Genomic DNA, 18,140 nt, shown 5'->3' with positions numbered 1-18,140 from the left:
ACCCCTGGCCAATTTATTAGGACCAGCAAGACTTATTTGCTCTATTTAATTTGTTCTCTCCTTGGACTAGCGTGTTTGCTTGTGTCTCACCCCTGCACTGGGACGTCTTTGTATGCAATGGGTGCCCAGTGAGAGGGGCACTCGTCTGGGTTACAGTAGAGGAGGTGTATAGGCTACAACAACTTTCCCAGACACAGATCCAAAAGTGCAACAATCCAGCTGGTTTTCCTGGTTTTGGTCAACATCTTAAACTGGAATTTCTTAAAACCCAATGTTGGTGAGCCCTGCTTTTCTGTCCATCTGGACTTTCAGTGGTGTAACTGAACTCTTAAAATTTAGTAATCAACAGTCTTAACATTTAATCTTAATCTGACCATTTCGTTCTCAGTCTTTACCCCCACTGGAGTCTGCTTTCCAGTTCAGAAGTAGTTGGAGATTAAAAATTACCTGTAATAGTGTAACATAGTTACATAAAATGTGCCATGTCACTATGATATGGAAAGAAAGAAGGGGTTAATCATTAGTGTGTTCAAGGCTTTGTTTAGGTCTTTGATATCCAGCAGCCATATCATCCTGCAGCTCATACCCACTGAAGCTCAGCAGGTGTGAGACCTCTTGGGAAAAACTATGGTTTCTGCCGGAAGAGGTGTTAGTGGGGCCAGTAGGGGGAGCTCACCCTGCTGTCTGTTTGGGTCCTAATGCCCCATTATAGTGACGGGGACACTATACTGTAAAAAGGCGCTGTCCTTTGGATGAGACGTAAAAACAAAGGCCATTAAAAATTCCAGGACGTTTCTCGAAAAGAGTAGGGATGTTACTCCAGTGTCCTGGCCAAATGTCCCATTGGCCTTTACCAATCATGGCCTCCACAATCCCCATCTATGAACTGGCTTCATCACTCTGTTCTCCTCCCCACTGAGAGCTGGTGTGTGGGGAGCGTTCTGGTGCACTATGGCTGCTGTCGCATCATCCAGGTGGGGCTGCACATTGGTGGTGGTGGAGGGGATCCCCATTACCTCTAAAACGCTTTGAGTGGAGTGTCCAGAAAAGCACTACATAAGTGTAAACAATTCTTAATATTAAGGTGTTTTGAAATTAAGAGAAGACTCAAGACTCCCTAGGGTATCTAATCTCTAAACCATCAAACTACAGTGCAGTCTGCAAACCCAGTTTTCTGACAATTTCCTGTTCTGTACATTTTCAAAGTCTGGCTGGCCACTCACGTCACTTCTTCTGTCTTCAACAGCCAATCACCTCTCAGTCACTCTCCCTTTCTGGCCAATCAATCCCTTCTTTCCCCACTGTCCCAAAGCAGGACTGGCCAATCCCTATTCAAGTTCCCACCCCCCCCCACCCCCCTCCTTCGCCAGCTCAAAGGGGGTAAGGGGATTGGCTGACGGTGAGTTTACCTGTGTGAGCGTTCTAGTTGGTGGCAGAGGGACAAGACGAGAGCAACTGTCTCGCAAATGTTTCGGATGTGCCTTTCTCTGTTTGTGGCAGTTCCGCCTTTAGAATGGAAGAACTGAAATGAGGACATTCCAGAGTTTTGGTCATTGGTACCTGGAGAAAGTAAGGGACCTGTGGTTGTGCAAGAGTGGGGAAGAGGAGGGAGAGAGAGAGAAATAGACCGAAAGAAGAAGACCAGGGTAAGAGTGAGAGTGAGTGGGAGCAAAAGAAAAACCCTACAAGTAAACCACCTTTTGAAAACAAAGCAGCAGATAAGAGTTTGTGGGTGTGGGACAAAGACAGAAGGGAGGAGAAGGGAAAGAGAGAAAGGTGGGGGGAGATAACGTGGATTAGTTTTGACGGAAGAGTGCAGAAAGGAGGAATAGAGAAGACAAAACAGGATAACAAAACTAAGGAAATAAGAAAGAAAGCAACAAGGTGATGATAGTACAACTGAAAAGGTCGAGAAGGACACCGGCTCACTTTTGAGCAGACCTGCTCGCTATCTTGTCTCGTGTATTGGTGACAATACTGGAGTCAGAAGGGAAAACGGGAGAGCAGGCACAAGTGTGGACGGCAGGCTCGTAGCTCAGGCATTTCCCGAAGGGTAAGTTAGTATGCGGAACCGAGTTTCGGCATCCCGCGGCGCAGGATTCTACGGAAACTGCCTGGGCCAACGTGCAATAATTTAATCTGACGTTAATACCACGGGGTTCAGAAATGCACACCGCATCCGAAATTCGCAAAGCTTTCTTTTAACAGAATACATAACAAATTACAATGACAAAAGTAACATTGTTTCTCTCGTTGGTTCAACAGTGTTTCTAAAACGGGTCATTATTCAAACACCAGCCCTGAAACTTGTTTTTCTTGTTTTTCTGTAGTTCTGCCGTCTTCTAACCCTGCTCCCGTAGTGCGATAAATCAGGTGGCTATTAGCACGTTTTACCTCTACGGTAGCCACCCGGTCCCTGGACACTTTGAGACAGCACTGAATGTGAAAGTAGGTATGAAAGTGAATTTTATTGTAAATTGCGCGCTAAATCTTTATGAAATTCGCATAGTTGCTTAACTGCAGTGTGGGGCCTGAGACAGGCAAAAGGTGCTAGTCCTATGCGACTCGACAGGTGGGCATTTAGTGAACATTTAGTATAGTGCTGTAAACCTGAGGTAATGTCCGGTCAATCCTATTTCGAAAGACTGTAGTATGATACAATTTATCGACACAAATGTAGTAATATTGACTAGTTCTGTACGTGGTTCTAAATACTTAAGTACCATAGGACAGTTACTTCAACGGCTCAAGGCGGACTGTGATCAGTATCTTTGCAAAACGAAATTAAATCCGATGATGCATCACTTGATACTAATCCAGCGAACGAGAAGAAACTATATCCGACGATATTTCACTTCTGTTGGAGTTCCATTTTTAAAGATTGTCGATTTTCGCTGCGGTTATGCAGTGGCGCCACTGACGAGTTCGCTGTTGCCATAGCAAAACAGTCCCGGCAAGTTACAAACAACCCTTTCTTCCGTTTCGTTAAAGTAGAAAAACTTGTATATTAAGAAAGTAAAGGTAGGAATAATTGAGTCGAGGGCTTCGAGAAGAAAAAAACATAGAAACGTCGAATATCGGAAACGTGGCCCTTTGAAAAGAAGGTCTTCTGGAGCCAGACGGATATAAAGAGGCCTAGTGCGTCTCCTCAGCAAAACAGGTTTGGACTATTAAGAATATTAACACTGCCACTACTATATCTATTGCTAGTGCCACTACTATATCTAGTTTGTCATTTCAACTGTGAAACATTAATGAAACAGATTAAGCAAAATATGAACAGGTATGAACAGGTATTTTTTCTGGCTTGATGACATGGGACTTATCCCGAAAACTTGACGTCATTCATCCACAACACGGGCATATTCCCGGCAGTGTTTTTTCACTTGAAAGAATCACGCAGTCATGTGACCCAGTTATGGGACCCCTTCTGCGGAAGGTGAGCTCATCGAGATGTGGATCCGACTGTTAATGTGAAGTGGTGGCCTCTGCTCCCTGCATGCTTTAAAAGCTGCGCTTCACCCAAAAGCAGCAGTGGTCAGTGACCCAGGGAGTGGTGTGGTCCTCAGAAAATATGACTGTGCATATAGACCCAGATTTGACCCTAGATTCATAGTCGGTCGATGCAGTGGTCATGCAGAGTTCACATACAAGTTTGCCCTCGAGTGAGGCTTCTGGGGACCCTTATGGGTTGAGGCAGACCTACTAGCATCTTCTGGTAGAGGAGTCCGACTGAGTTGAGAGGGTTTACTCTGCAACACCAGCTCAAATCCTGAGCATCCCACGAAGGCAAGAGAACTCAAGTTTATTTTATAAGTGTTTGGCCCTGCCTTGATGAGCACAGGATGAACCCATTACCTGAAACTCAAAAGCTCAAAAGACATTTCCTGAAATACTTCCTGAAATTACACCCATACCGGGGTGTAATTAGTAAAAAACAAGATCAAAACAAATGACGAATTCATGCATGATAGGAATCAAATCTTGTGAGCAGTGTGGGGTAATGATGAGCAATGAACTCACTGACACAGGAAGGAGATTTTTCTTCCTTTTGTGGTGAAAGGATCATTGGAATAAATGAGCAAACCCCATCTTACCCATCTCTCTAGGAGATCTTTCTCCCAGGAGCTTATTTGAAAATAAAAAACAGGATGGTTCAAAACATTGCCAGAGTTTTTTCCAGCAATCGGAACAAATTGTTGCCCGCTCCTCCAAGCCTGAGCTGTTTTTTTGAGAGTGCAGTTTGATTTCAGTTGTGCTAAGGGGCCACACCTATACATTAGTTGGATCTCGCCTGAATATCTTGGACTGTAGTGACTGGAAATGACACGGCTCACCCAGAAGTGACTCAGTTTGCTCAGTCAGTGGATGTCTGTGCTTGTTGTTGCTTAGAAGTGCCCCCGTGGGAAGCCGGGCTGGAAATGAATCCAGTTTTTGACAAACCTTTGGACGCGGTTTCTTTTGAATTGAGTTAAGGTCCTTTTAGGAGATGGCTTTGGCTTTTCAGCAGAATGGACTACCTGGTGCAGTAAAATCCTTCAAACCTTTGGTACTGGAACACCCCAGTGGTCACCAGTTGCTGAAAGCCACTTATCGATGTTGTTGGATCTTCCCCGGGATCCAGCTTCAAACACTATGGCTGGGCTGATCTTGCAGGCAATCCCAAACTTTGCATAAAGATGCATCTCCTATTTTCCCTCTTAAATCCACTTCTTCCTGTGCCCATGAGGTGTTTTTCATTCCTGATTGCTAATTGATTTAATTGCTAATTCCTCTTGTGTAATTCCCGGCAATAGTGATACTTCACAGGCTGTATTTACTGGAAAGATTACCTGGCGTGACATATAAAGGAGTAACAACAGGAGAGGATTGGCACATTGGTCAGCGTGTTCATAGCTGCTCACAGCACATCCCACCTCCAGAAACTACACCTGATATACGGAAGCTTTCAAAGTTGATTTTCATATCTCTAATGTGAAGATGCATTCCTATATGGGTTTTTGCCCGAGAGCTGCCAGCTCTATACATTGTCAATCACAGGATTAAGATGGGGGCAAAATGCAGAGCTTGTGGCTATTTGAAAGAAAAAGTCCTTATTTGCCACCCATCCTGGAGCCTTCTCAAGTGAGGTACGTCTGCATAAAAGCAAAATTTGTTCTGCTGTGTCCAGGAATGCTCAAACTGTTGTGCTGGTGTCTTATTTGGCAGTTCTGAATTTCATGAATGAAGTGGTAAGCTTTTTTTTTTGTACTGTTGACTTTTTTTTTAAATCCGTCTGACCTGCATTGATGAGGAGAAGTTTAATTTAAAAAAACAGAAGGACTTAATTAAGGTTATAAGCAGACTGTTCTTGTATGTTTGTATGTTTGTATGTTTGGTTGCTGGAAGCTCATTGATCCAAGGATCTTATTTGTCCATTTCCTGAAGGACCTGTAGTCTAAATGTCTGTAAGCTGTGACATTTTTTCACTGGTTGTGGTTCGAAGGTTGAAGACGGGAGCAGTACAGCGGTGTTAAATTGGCGCTCACAGTTCTCGTGGCTCTTGGGGTCAACTAAGTGGACAAGGTGCCATCTGTTGGCTGTGTGACCGTGTATCCATTCAGGAATGCCCTGTCGGATACAGGGAATGGTTCTCATTCCCTCAAGTCTCCTAGACTCAGAAAAACAACACACTCATAACCCCACCCCACGGTCTAGAGAAGTGCCGGGGGCCTGCCTGGGCTGGCCTGGATCTCTGCTAAAACAAAGTTGTGAATCCTGGGAATCTGAGCTGTTTTCAATTGGCATGCTTCAGAATAAAGTCTTTTTAAAGTAGTACCAGCCCTAAAATTTGCTTATGTGTGTCTGCTGGTTTTCTTTCTAGCTGTACTCTCATTTAATAATTGCTTACACTTATATAGCGCTTTTCTGGACACTCCACTCTAAGCGCAGGTAATGGGGATCCCCTCCACCATCAGTGTGCAGCCCCACCTGGATGATCCGACGGCAGCCATAGTGCGCCGGAATGCTCGCCACACACCAGCTATTAGTGGGGAGGAGAGCAGAGTGATGAAGCCAATTCATAGATGGGGATTATAAGGAGGCTGTGATTGGTAAGGGCCAATGGGAAATTTGGCCAGGACACCGGGGTTAAACCCCTACTCTTTTCCAGAAATTCCTTGGGATTTTTAATGACCACAGAGAGTCAGGACCTCAGTTTTATGTCTCATCCGAAGGACGGCGTCTTTTTTCAGAATAGTGTCCCCGTCACTACACTGGGGCATTAGGACCCACGCAGACCGCATTGTCGCCCCCTGCTGGTCCCAAAAACACCTCTTCCAGCAGCAACCTTAGTTTTTACAAGGAGGTCTCCCATGCAGGTACTGATTAAGCACACACCTGCTGAGCTTCAGTGGGCTGCCAGTTGTGAGTTGCAGGGTGATATGGCTGCTTAATTCATAATTAAATGAATAATTTGCCTAACTGGTCTCTTTTTCAGTGCTTCAGCAACTGGGTAATTCACAGTATCTTGCTGCCAGATGTCATGTAACTTGAAATGACCAATTTGTTAGAGGCTATGAACAGTTGTCATAAGCAGTATCTGTCCTCATTGGAATTAAGCCTGGTAAATTGGACAGGTAGACACAATTCTATCTGGCTGAAATGGTGAACGAGCAAAGGTCTCAGTGCCTGTGGCTCCCATATAAACAGAAGAGAGACTGTTAATGGTCTGATGTTAACAGATCACGCATTCTCTCAATGAAAAGAAGCAAAAGCTCTTACGTTTTTTCATGGACTATCCAATCATACTTCCATCCAATATCAGAAATTTGCTTTTCCTTATGAGTGCAGGACAGGACTGAGTGCACTCTCTCTGCACATCTATTTCAGACTGATAGAGAGAGGGACAGTTTAAAGTACCAGTCAAGCCTAACCTGCATGTCTCTGGGAGGCTGGACGTAACAGGAGCACCAGGCAGGATATCAAAACAGAATGTGCAAACTTCACACAGACAAGACTGGAACCAGACTTAGGACCCTGGAGCGATGAGGAAAGAGTATTAACAACCATGCAGTTGAGCTACATTTCGTTCACAGGCGTTTAACTTAGCAGAAATAGATTAACTTCTTAAGGGCGTGCAAAGTTTTTCACTTTTTTTGCAACAGGGGGACATTTTAAGTGGCATTTTAAAAACCAGTTTGACCTTTATTATTACTGAAAGGTATTTCAAAGGTTGAATTTGAGGACACTGGTGATAGATTGTTCAAAATGTATTCTGTGTTGATATTGGACAGTGCTTTTATCCACTATTACTGTTTTCTGGAATACTTTCTGTGAATAAATAAGTGAAAATTGATACTGCACGTTGGACTTTTGAAAAAACTTTGACATTTTAACCATCTGTTATTCGAAAGCAATATGTTGAGCTCTGATGGTTTAAATGGGTTTGTTGACCTAAACAGTTCTTGTTATGTCCTTTAAATAATGTGGGTGGTGTTTAAGCACTAATTACAAGATCAAATCATATGTAATGTGGAAGTTGAAGAGTCGGATGCTCTTGTTTTGGTGTCCTTTTCCTGCCTGTTGCTTTTGTGAACCTCCTTGCTCATAGCTCAGCTGTTTCTCGGTTAATGATCCTGTCGAACCGGTATTTCCTCCCTGACAACCTGCAGAAAAATGCTTTGTGAAACTGAGAAAACATTTATACGATCTTTGGTGCATTGTATTTTTGGATCTACTTCAACATGCTTTCTGTTTATTTCTTTTCTGTAATTCACTTGGAAATATGCTGAAATAGGGAGTGGGCTTGGCTAGCTAAGGCCCACTTATTCCCAGCTTCCTTTAGCGACTTTTACCTGCTGTCTGCGAGATTCTAATCACAGCTAAATGCGCCCTTGACAGGAATATTTTAAGAGTTATTGCAGAGTTTTAACTTTGCCAGTTCCCCCAAAACCATGGCTTCACATCTCAAGACCACCTCTCTCCTCTTTCTGCTGCCAATATTTGTGCCCTGTCCCCTTCCTTGTGCTGAAATTTATGTTTAGCAACATTTTAAGGTGGATCTGAAAGACCTCATCTCCACCTTGAGCTGGGGATTTGGGGATCAGTTTACATCTGATAACGCGTCACACGGTCATGCTGCTCAGTATATATACAGTCCATGTGATAAATGCAGTTTCTCTTGGTCTGTGCCAGGAGTGAAGTGCCCGTGCATGCCATGCTGATGGACCAGGACACTCAATGGTTGTACCAGCTCCTACTGGAGATCCAGCTGGAGAGGTTCTACCTGCTGATCCGGGACAACCTCAACGTGACGCGCATCGAGCACTTCGCCTACGTCAAAGACGCTGACCTCGAGCAGATAGGCATCGGAAAACCCGGTGAGTCCACAGCTGCTGTCCGGCACCGTCACTCATCCAGCACAAACACCCACATACAGAAAGGGCCTCCCCTGCATTTTCCAGAAGAATCCTGCTGAGTTGCCCCCAATTTCCAAAAGAGCTGTTTGTCCCACTCCTAATTTATAATGGAAAATTTGTGATTTTGCAGCTGTTGGCACAGCCAAATCCCGAAGGATTTCAGCAAACTACCATGATGTTATAACAACAGTTATGATGAGCAGAGAGGTACAGTACAGTGCCTATTTACTACCAGGACAACGTGATGCTGTGTCCAGTTTGTTCAGCATGCAAGTCGGGGACCATATCTGAACGTACATTGATTGTACCATCTAACTGTGATATCTGTGTGCTAGAATTGTGAGGACAGATAAGCAGAAATCTCTAATGATGATGTCCCGGTGTTTTCCAGGTCAGAGACGGCTGTGGGACGCAGTTAGGAAGTATAAGATAGCCCTTCGCAATCGCTCACGGATACCCAAGGTACAGCGTCATCATCACGACGTATAGGAATGTTAATATAGCTCTGGGAAGTTTATTTCATTTTAGCATGTAATAATCAGTGTTGTGAATTATATTAACCCAATGTTCCTTGGCCCCAGGTTTTATTCCATTATGAATTTTCTCTTCACTTCACTGGATTTGATGCCAGGCATTCCAACAGAAAACTCCTCTTTGAGCGACACAGTGTCTTCCTCTTTGCCTATTGAGGGAAGCAGTAGGAGGCTGAGAAAAGTTGTACATGAACTTACCCCATCACATGTTGTTCCTGACCTCTAACCCCCATCCAGTTAGAGGTCCAGTTAGACAGCTGCCCTATCTTTTCCCAGCATTCTTGCGTCTACATTTCACTGCCACCTTCCTTGCAGGTGTTCAGTGGGCGGAGCCAGGAGCACTATGACCAATCAGGAGGCAGTGCGGGACAACCAGAGGCAGGGCGGTCCCTGGCCTGCCTGATCCTGGACCGTGATCTGACGTTGTGCGAGAAGCTGGGCAGTGGCTCATTTGGGGTAGTGAAGAGGGGCGAGTGGAGAACGCCCACTGGCAGAGTGGTGAGTGGGACAATATAGTAAGAGGGTGATAGGGGATGGGAGGAGACAATATATCTAACCTCTTCTATTTGCAGATCCCATTTATGTCTATGGTCCTTTGCACAGGTGGAAACTTGGTATTTAGCTTAAAAGGTGTTCAGTGTCCATTCATGGTCCATTTATATAGCACTCTCTAGAGGTAGGAGATGGTCCAGTTACTCCCCCACTGAAGTGCACCTCCTCTGAGGGGTGGCAACCCCATTTTGCTCAGACTCTCAGCAGATGACAGAGAGAAGAGAGGAATTATAGCACTTAGCCAGTTGTACTAGAAAGGGGAGTGTAGGCAGGACCCTGCTATGAATCCTGTAATGGAATGTAATCGGGACTCTTTATGAACGGCCCATCTACTGTAAGTCTCCTGGCAACAAATGAAAGCTTTAGACTGAAAATCTGGGATCACAAAGCAGAGAGAGCGTATACCACCTGCTGGTTTACTAGCAGCATTGCACTCACTGCAGAGGAATTCTCTTCTTCACTCTCAGCACTGACCAGGCCCCCTGAACTGGGTTTCTTAGATCTGTTTGGTTAAGACCTTCAATCTCTGTCGCTGTGCATCCTGACCCCCTCTTGATCCCTTCCTCACGCCCCTTCTTTTCCTCTCTTTCAGATCAATGTTGCAGTGAAGTCCCTTCGGACAGACATGTCCAGAGAGACAGACACTCTGACAGACTTCTTGCAGGAAGTAACCATCATGCAGAACCTGGACCACCCCAACATAATTAGACTGTATGGAGTGGTGCTCACACAGCCTCTGAAGATGGTAATATCTGGTGCTCTGATACGCACACTAAAATACACTGGTACCACTGATACACTGATGGACTGACTTAGTAACACACAAATATACTGATTGACTGACAGGCTAGAGCATTGATATGCAGAGACGTGGAGGAAGTGAGAAACTGATCCTTGCTCCCTTCTTATGTCTTCTCCAGGTGACAGAGTTGGCCCCCCTGGGTTCTCTGTATGACACGCTAAGAACGCGGTGTGGAGAGTTTCCCCTGGCACGGCTGTGGCTCTTTGCCACCCAGCTGGCAGCAGGCATGGCGTACCTGGAGTCCCGGCGCTTCCTGCACAGAGACCTGGCAGCCCGGAACGTGCTGCTGGCCTCACGGGAGGTGGTCAAGATAGGGGACTTTGGGCTGATGAAGGGACTGAGCAACGAAAGAGACCACTACGTCATGAACACCCATCGCAGGATACCCTTCGCATGGTACTTCCCTGGCACCATCTCTCCCTCTTTATTTCTTTCTCTGCCTGCGCCTTTCTGTCTGTCCATACCTCCGTCTACACCATCGGTCTCTCACTCTCTAGTGGTCTGTGCCTCTGCTTCTGTCAGTCGGTCCGTCTCCACTCTCGCACTCCAGTTCTCCCACCCTCTCAGTTTTCTCTTGCTTTCTGTTTCTCGCTCCTTCCCACTCTTCGTCTCGCGCACGCTCCCTCATTCTCATCGTTCACCCTCACTCTCTCAGGTGTGCGCCGGAGAGTCTGAAGACGGGAACGTTCTCTCACTCCTCGGATGTGTGGATGTACGGAGTGACTCTATGGGAGATGTTTACTTACTGCCAGGAGCCATGGCTGGGTCTATCAGGGCGACAGGTAACCCGTATTCTGCTGTTTGAGCTAGTCAGACACAGAGACGTATAACCAACTACACGGATAGTAGCATGTTCGAAAGGGGGGGGGGGGAAGGGACACATTTCCTGGATTTACCATTTTGCACAGGCTGTTTTTTTTTTTTACAGCTGAACCAGAAATGAGTATTTCCACCAGTTCTTCAGTGGACGCTGAAGACAGCAGTGCGTGTGACAGGCCTGGTGATGCCTGTCTCTCTCTCTCCCTTCCAGATCCTGTGGAAGGTAGATAGGGAAGGAGAGCGCCTGCCTCGGGGCCCGGACTGTCCTCAGGAGATGTACGCGGTGATGAGGAAGTGCTGGGCCTCCAACCCCAGTGAGCGGCCCTCCTTCTCGGCCCTCAGCTCGTTAGTGGCCGAGGTAGCGGGCGCGACACTCCCCGCCACACCCCTCATTCCCATCCTGCTCCACTAATTGACCCTCACTCATCCCTCTCCCTGCCCGCCTCTGCACCGTCTCAGCTCAAGCTCCCCTGACCCCGTTCCACTCTCCCAGCTCACCCTCTCGCTCCACCCTCGTCTGATTCCCATCACCGCCGGACCCAATCCCGATTTATTGACTCTCCCTTTCCAGGCTCAGCCCATGGAGGTTTGCGCTCTCAGGGACTTCAACGAACCCAGGAAGCTGCGCCTGCAAGCCAACGATGTCATCACTGTGGTCGACCACGGGTGAGAGAGAGAGGGTTGCAGAAGTGGGGCTCGAGAGCCCAGTCTCCCGGGCCCAGGTTTGCCCAGAACGAGCTGGGCAAAACTACAGCCCATTTCCACGGGCGTTGTCTTTAATGATAAAGACTGATAATCCTTGATAGAATCAACTTTAACATTAGCAAGCCGTTCAAATACATTAGACGATATAGTCGAAAAGCATGCAACAATGTTGAAAATGTTTTCGATTGTAATTTCTTCACATGAAAAGCTTAAAATTGTATGGAGTAAGTAGTCTGGTGCGTGACTTCAGGAAAAGCATGAAGCTTGTGGTTTTGCAAAAACTGCTGTTTGCACGTTCCTCACATTTTTCTATTATTGTTATTGCACATTTGAGTTTTTACAACTGACCACTTGATCTGTACTGCTTTGATTCTATTCCATATCAGATTCGTTAAATGGGTGGTACGGTGGTGTGGCTGTTGCCATTGTTTGGGTTCAGTTCCAGAAGGGGGTGTCCTCATGCTTCTGTGGTTTTTCGCTTGGTACTTTGGTGTGCTCACATCTTCCAATCACTGGCAAATTGGCATCTCGCTAATGTTCCAGATACATGGTGAGCCTGCTATGGAATGCAAACCTTACGAGCAATAAGCTCTTTTTGCTCATGAAAGGATGGATGGATGAATGAATGAAACATTGAATTGTTTATTGAACGTTTATTGTTTATTACCTACTGAGTTTCAAGTTAAAGATGCATGGACAAATTAAAAGGATTCGACTGTGTCTTGTGCCATTTTGCATTTTGCTGTGTCTTCACCCTGTTTCCCTGTGGTCTTATTGTGCTCTCCCGTTCCCCTCTCCTTCAGACTGGAGATGCTCGAGTGGCGTGGCCAGAATCAGAGCACCCTGGCTGTGGGATGGTTCCCCCCTTCCCTGGTGGCACCCACTGTGCCCACTCCCAGTTCCCTGCTCATCAGTGCCCCCCTGAGGAATACCCTGGTCCATACCGGCCACGGAGACATGCGCCTGGAGCGCAGCTGGGGCTCCCCCAACCACCCGGATGAGTTAGTTTCACCACCCTCTTGCTTTGTTGTGTCATATTGTCACTGCGCTGTGCCTCACTGCTTCCTGGGCTTTATAGTGCTGTGTCTTTCATGCGTGTGTTTATTCACTCTCCCAGTGCTGGATGGGAAAACAGTGGGTAGAAAAAGACTCCGATTTGCACAACTGAATTGCTCAGCTTGTCTATCATTGCCAGGAATTACTTGAGGCACTCTGGGAACAAGAAGGACAAAGAGAGGGAGCCCTCCAACTTGCGGAGAATGGCAGGTACAGTCATTCATGTGCATGATATTACTTCATCGAGGACTGATTTTTTTTTCAGACAGCCGATTGGCACAAAGAGCAGATCCCAATATAAGAATACAGAAGGGTGTGCTTAAATCTCATGGTATGGTCCATGTGCAAGTCCAAGTATTATTATTTGTTCCCTTATAAATAATTGTGTTTGAACTTTGCAAGCCAGAGTAACAGCTTGAACAAAATATGGGTTTTGAAATATTTGTAGCCCATCTCCTCCCCCTTTATTCTAACAGGATAGCCTCCAGTCGAGGCTGTGGTCTTGGTGTGCTGTGTTTGTACTGTCCCCAGTGTTTCAATACGATTGAGACCTCAGGTTTTCCTTGGTTGTGATGTATGTGTAGTGTTTTAATGGTTTATGGCTATTATCTTTCCAGGCCTGTCCAGGAGCCTGGAGTCAGTGCTCGACGGGCCCAGGGGGGGTGGCCCACGTGCCCAGGATGTGCACCCTGATCCCAAAAGGCATCCAGACCCCAGGGGTCCTAGTGTCCCTCCCCCAGACACGCGGCGTCTTAGTGATGCCCCACCACCCCGCCCGCCATTGCCCAACATCAAGCACTTCAAGATTGCCCCACAGAACCGTGATCGCCGGATGGCACTAAACCAGATTCCTGGCTTTTGGGTCCCACAGCAGACCCAGGCCAGACTGGAGAACGCCAGCCAGCAGGAGAGCTCGGCTTGCAATCTGACCAAAATGGCAAACCTCGCCCGGTCCACGCCACAGCTGGACAACCACAGTGAGGTGCACCCCCCGCTGGCGAATGAGAGGGGCTCCATTATTGCTCAGGTCTGTCTGTAATTTCAGCTCCGAGATCTGTGAGTTCTCCCCAGTGGTTGGGCTGTAAACACTTCTTCCCTTCTCTTCAATTGGCCAGGTGCAGGATGCGGTGCATGGAGTGACTATTGAGGAGTGTCGAGATGCCCTTCGGCGCCACAACTGGAACCCTGTCAAAGCAGAACAATATCTCAAGGTATTGCTGCCTCTCTGTCTCGGTGTCATACTCTTTCCATCTGTCTTACTCGCTCATTCTCACACTTTCTCTCTCATTGCTGTACCTCACATTGTCAGTGTCCGTTTCATTCTCTCGTTATCTCGCACTCATTTTATCTCCCTGTCTTTAACAACCACTGTCTCATGCTGTCCCAGTCTGTCGAGAGTCACACCATTTGGCTGTCTCACACCCTTACTGTCTCAGTTGGCTGCCATCTTACATTTTGACTCTCTCTAGGTGTGACGCACATTAACCCAGTCTCACCCTCATTGTTGCTCTCTCTCCCAGACAGAGCAGCTGTATTTCATGTGCCATCACTCCAGAGAGAACTGTCAGAGGATCCTGGCCAGGTACCAGTGGAACTTGCAGGCAGCCAGCCGATACATGTTGCAGGACAGACAGGTCCTATGATCGAGAGAGGGAAACGGGGGGGAAGCGGTCTCTGACCTTACAGTAGAAGTGCTGATCTCTACGACCATCTCCATCCTCCAGCCTCCTTGGACTTTGCTTCTCTCAATCTTGGCCTGTGCCAGTGTCTTCAAGGCTGCTCTCAACCAATTGTCAAAACTTTGATCTCAGAGTTAAGAGTATATTTTGACTGTGCATCCTTTTCATGGCGAAAATCGGTGATCTTCTCCTACCTAGTGTGGCCTGGTGTTGTTAATACCTGAACTGCAGTGTTGCTTGTTTAAAGCAGGCCTGGGCATAACCTCCCAGAGTTGCAGACTTGTCTATCAGCAGGATCAGGTCTGTGATAAATAAAGCTCTGTGCAATAATGACCTCAGCAGATGGAGTGAAAGAATGCATCCAACAAAGGGGCGGTCTCTGCAGCAAAAGGCAGTGCTGTCAGGAACTTTAACGCCACCAATCCCTGGACTTTCTGATGCTAACATTGTCTACTGGAACAGAAACTGCTGGACCATTACTTCTCAGCATGATGCCAAGTGAAGGTTATACTACTAAGCAGATGGGATAGGATGGGGCAGTATCTAAAATATCTCTCAACCTTGAGGACTGCATCACGCAATGCCCTGTTCAAGCGGTTAATCATCTTTGATTTACCAAAGACATGACAGCTGGGAGACAGATTCCGTTTTTGCCACATGCAAAAGCCCACATACAGTAGCTGGGGCATCCTAACGTCCCCGTCAGTCGCTGGCGGTCAATATGGCATGATCCTACGGCAGCTGCCAAGGTGGATTGTTGGATCGTGTGGTCGTCAAACGCTAGAATGTGCAGCAGGAAGAGAAAAGCTGTAAGGTGGGTAAAAAAGTGACACTCTCGCTGTGTACAAGACATTACCCTGGTCCTGATATCTAGGATTCATGTAAACGTCATCAGCACATTTTCATCACAGGGCCTGTGGAAGGAATGGTAATATATCATTGGGGTTTTCTGTTGAATAATGCATTGTGTATTTTTTGAGTAATATATTGCACATTTTACTGTGATGCCACAGTGCAGTCCAGTTTTTAATCTCAATTATTCTGGGACTAGAATACCAGGAAACCTTGTAGGACAGATTTAACTTTATCTGTGTCTAAAGGCCCTTGTTACTCAAGGCATTCTATTGGTAGCTTTTGTACCTTATCACCATATCCTGCTAAGTTGCCTCTTGTAAACCTGCCAGCAATCCTATTCCTATTAGTTATGCACCTAACAATCAATAATTAGCCATCACTTACCTGTTAATAATCATGAGTCTCTGTTCAGAAGTGAAAAAGGGTAGAAAAAGACAAATGCTGTTGCTCAGGCACAAAGCTTTTTCGTTTTCTTGTGACATTCTCAAAATGCAGTGGGTTTGCTGCGTTTAAAGGAGAAGTGGTGTAATGGGTAAAATCCCCATGATGACATCAGATTTACAGGCAAAGCATTGCGGTCAGTAATGTTGCCATGTAGCGAGGGCCAGTTTGAGACACTTCTGCTCCTCCTGGGTTTCTAAGTGTTTGTCCCGCTCCAGGGACTGAGCAGCAGCTCAATGCGATTGTGGGGTTCTAAGAACTGAAGTGGGTGCAGGAGTACGGCATGTTCTGCATCACTATTACTTTTTAAATTATAATGTTAATAACAGATGTAAATAATAGATATTTCCACTTTGAACTGTGTGTTTTAAGATATTCAGTTTGAGAAACCAGGTATACTGTATATCTGATCCTAAAATTAAAATTATTTTCTTTTAAACTGTGTTCCGGTCTTTTTTTCTGTTTTCTTTGTGGACACACAAATCTAAATTTGGGTCAAGTCCCGTTTTTGCTTACTTGTTGTTCTTTAAAGGCTATTGGAGGGAGGGCCTTTCACCACTGGACCTTGAGAATCCCTTCCTTGTTTTGTAGGGGACTTCAGTTCAGAGGCCTCAGGTTCACATGACCCTCATGACCCTCATGTTGGGGGCAGCACCTCTTCCGCGGGGAGACAGAGCATTAGTATTTTAGCCTCCCCATCTTGGCCTATGCAACAGTGATTTCAGCAGCTCACGCATCTAAGCTCCCACTTCCTTGAACCCTAAACCCCTTTTCCCAGACCTTGATACCTAGCAGTATAGCTACAGCGCCCACTATCCCGAACTGTCCCAGTTTTCTTTTGGAATAGGGTGAAGTTCCCTGTTCTAGTGTTTTCAAAGTGATATTTCAAACTAAAGTAAAAAAGTGCTTGTAGTATAATACTACATTTCTTTTAACCTGTGTTTTCATTGGTTGACACTGCACACAGAATGCTGTATCAACCTGGGACCTAAAGCAAATAAGGCCCCATGTAGCAGTTTGAAAGCAGCAGGGTTTTGTTACAAAAAATGGGATTGCAGGTCACATCAAAAAGCCTGAAGTTAATGTGTTAATGCCCAGTACTTCAGCTGGGTAGCTTGGAGACTATTTTGGGAACTGCTTCCCTTGATCAGACGACTGTGAAAATTAGAAAATTTCTCTGGGTAAATCTCAGTTTTTTTTAAAAAAACATACTCGGTTTCAGTTTTTTTCTCTGGATCATAATACATTTAAATTGGAATGTTTCTCACTGACTGCCTGCACAATTACGATTTTACCGTAACGGTCTGGATTGCACAGGCCAAGACCTTGTACAGTCCCTGTTGAATCCTATCAGCTTCCACTAGAGGGTGTTGTGTTCTTTGTGTGCAGAGCTCTACAGAACCAAAGCGCTGTGCTGCTCGGCTTTGGGAGAAGGCAGGAACCAGGACTAACATCAGATTTTCCAATTGTTTCCAGCTGCTTTAGCTGGGGGCCTCTGTAAATGCCCACCTCCTCCTCTTCTCGCATTATTACATTTGGTCTTGAAATACTGGCAGAGCCTTGAGGCCTCGTCAGATCCACACCCATTTCTAATGTGGAGGCCGGAGAGTCCCGATTCGATACCTCAGGCGGGAAGGAATCTGAACTGGACACGGAACACCTGCCAGAAGCCGCCGCAGTGTTTCAGGAAGGGCAACGACAACGGGCCTCACCCCGAAAAGGCAAAAATACCGACTGCAGCATTGTCAAGCAGTAGCATCACGTACAACACCTGGAAACGTCCCTAAGCCATCACGTTCAATTGTTTAACGGGATCTGTAGACAGGTTTGATCTGCAAAGCCGAATCCGGACTACGATGGAAGGGGGCTCCTGAGGACTTCCCATGGACTCACACCAGTGTGCAATTTGCCCAGGGCGAGTACACACGGTGCACTCTGTGCCAAGCCCTGCAGTCTAGCAGGCCTGACCCAGACTTCTCTTCCTCAGAGTAACAGCTCCTCTTGCTCACCTTCTCTCTCCTCCCAACCCGCGTCCTCACGAGCCCACTGGCCGCTGGGTTTTCTTCCAGCCGAGCCCTTGGCCAGTTAAATTGAACCCAACGTACTAAGCAGACGTTTGTGGATGGTTTGTGGCTCTGCTCCTGCACGAGATTTCAAATTGTGGTGGGTTGGTGTGTTTGCAGGTGTAAATTGGCACACTCAAAAGAGATGGTAAATCAGTCCAGATAATCTAACAATGGGCTGATTTAAGTGATGAAGAGCTGTATTGGTATAAAAGCCTTCAGAGACAGTAGCTCTC

General features: G+C 46.3%; 1 protein-coding gene across 4 annotated transcripts; it reads left to right on the top strand.

Moving 5' to 3' along the window:
* Positions 1–1,429: 1,429 nt before the first annotated feature.
* On the top strand, positions 1,430–16,280 carry tnk1 (tyrosine kinase, non-receptor, 1). Of its 4 annotated transcripts, none has more exons than XM_088912267.1 (15): positions 1,446–1,646; positions 2,331–2,448; positions 8,176–8,360; positions 8,791–8,861; positions 9,248–9,430; positions 10,077–10,229; positions 10,405–10,682; positions 10,942–11,068; positions 11,317–11,463; positions 11,677–11,771; positions 12,614–12,811; positions 13,006–13,076; positions 13,484–13,893; positions 13,982–14,077; positions 14,387–16,280. In XM_088912267.1, exons 3-15 carry the CDS (start codon positions 8,198–8,200, stop codon positions 14,507–14,509), a joined length of 2,115 nt encoding a protein of 704 aa, XP_088768393.1. In that variant the 5' UTR covers positions 1,446–1,646; positions 2,331–2,448; positions 8,176–8,197; the 3' UTR covers positions 14,510–16,280. The 4 variants fall into 4 exon arrangements, with proteins under 4 accessions (XP_088768391.1, XP_088768393.1, XP_088768392.1 ...); XM_088912266.1 differs by having other exon boundaries at positions 1,446–2,053; XM_088912265.1 differs by lacking the exon at positions 2,331–2,448 and having other exon boundaries at positions 1,430–2,053.
* Positions 16,281–18,140: the final 1,860 nt, after the last annotated feature.

This window comes from Atractosteus spatula, chromosome 3 (assembly GCF_055471065.1).
Source record: "Atractosteus spatula isolate fAtrSpa1 chromosome 3, fAtrSpa1.hap1, whole genome shotgun sequence".
In the NCBI taxonomy this organism is placed as follows: domain Eukaryota; kingdom Metazoa; phylum Chordata; class Actinopteri; order Semionotiformes; family Lepisosteidae; genus Atractosteus; species Atractosteus spatula.
This window is presented reverse-complemented; position numbering and strand designations above follow the sequence as displayed.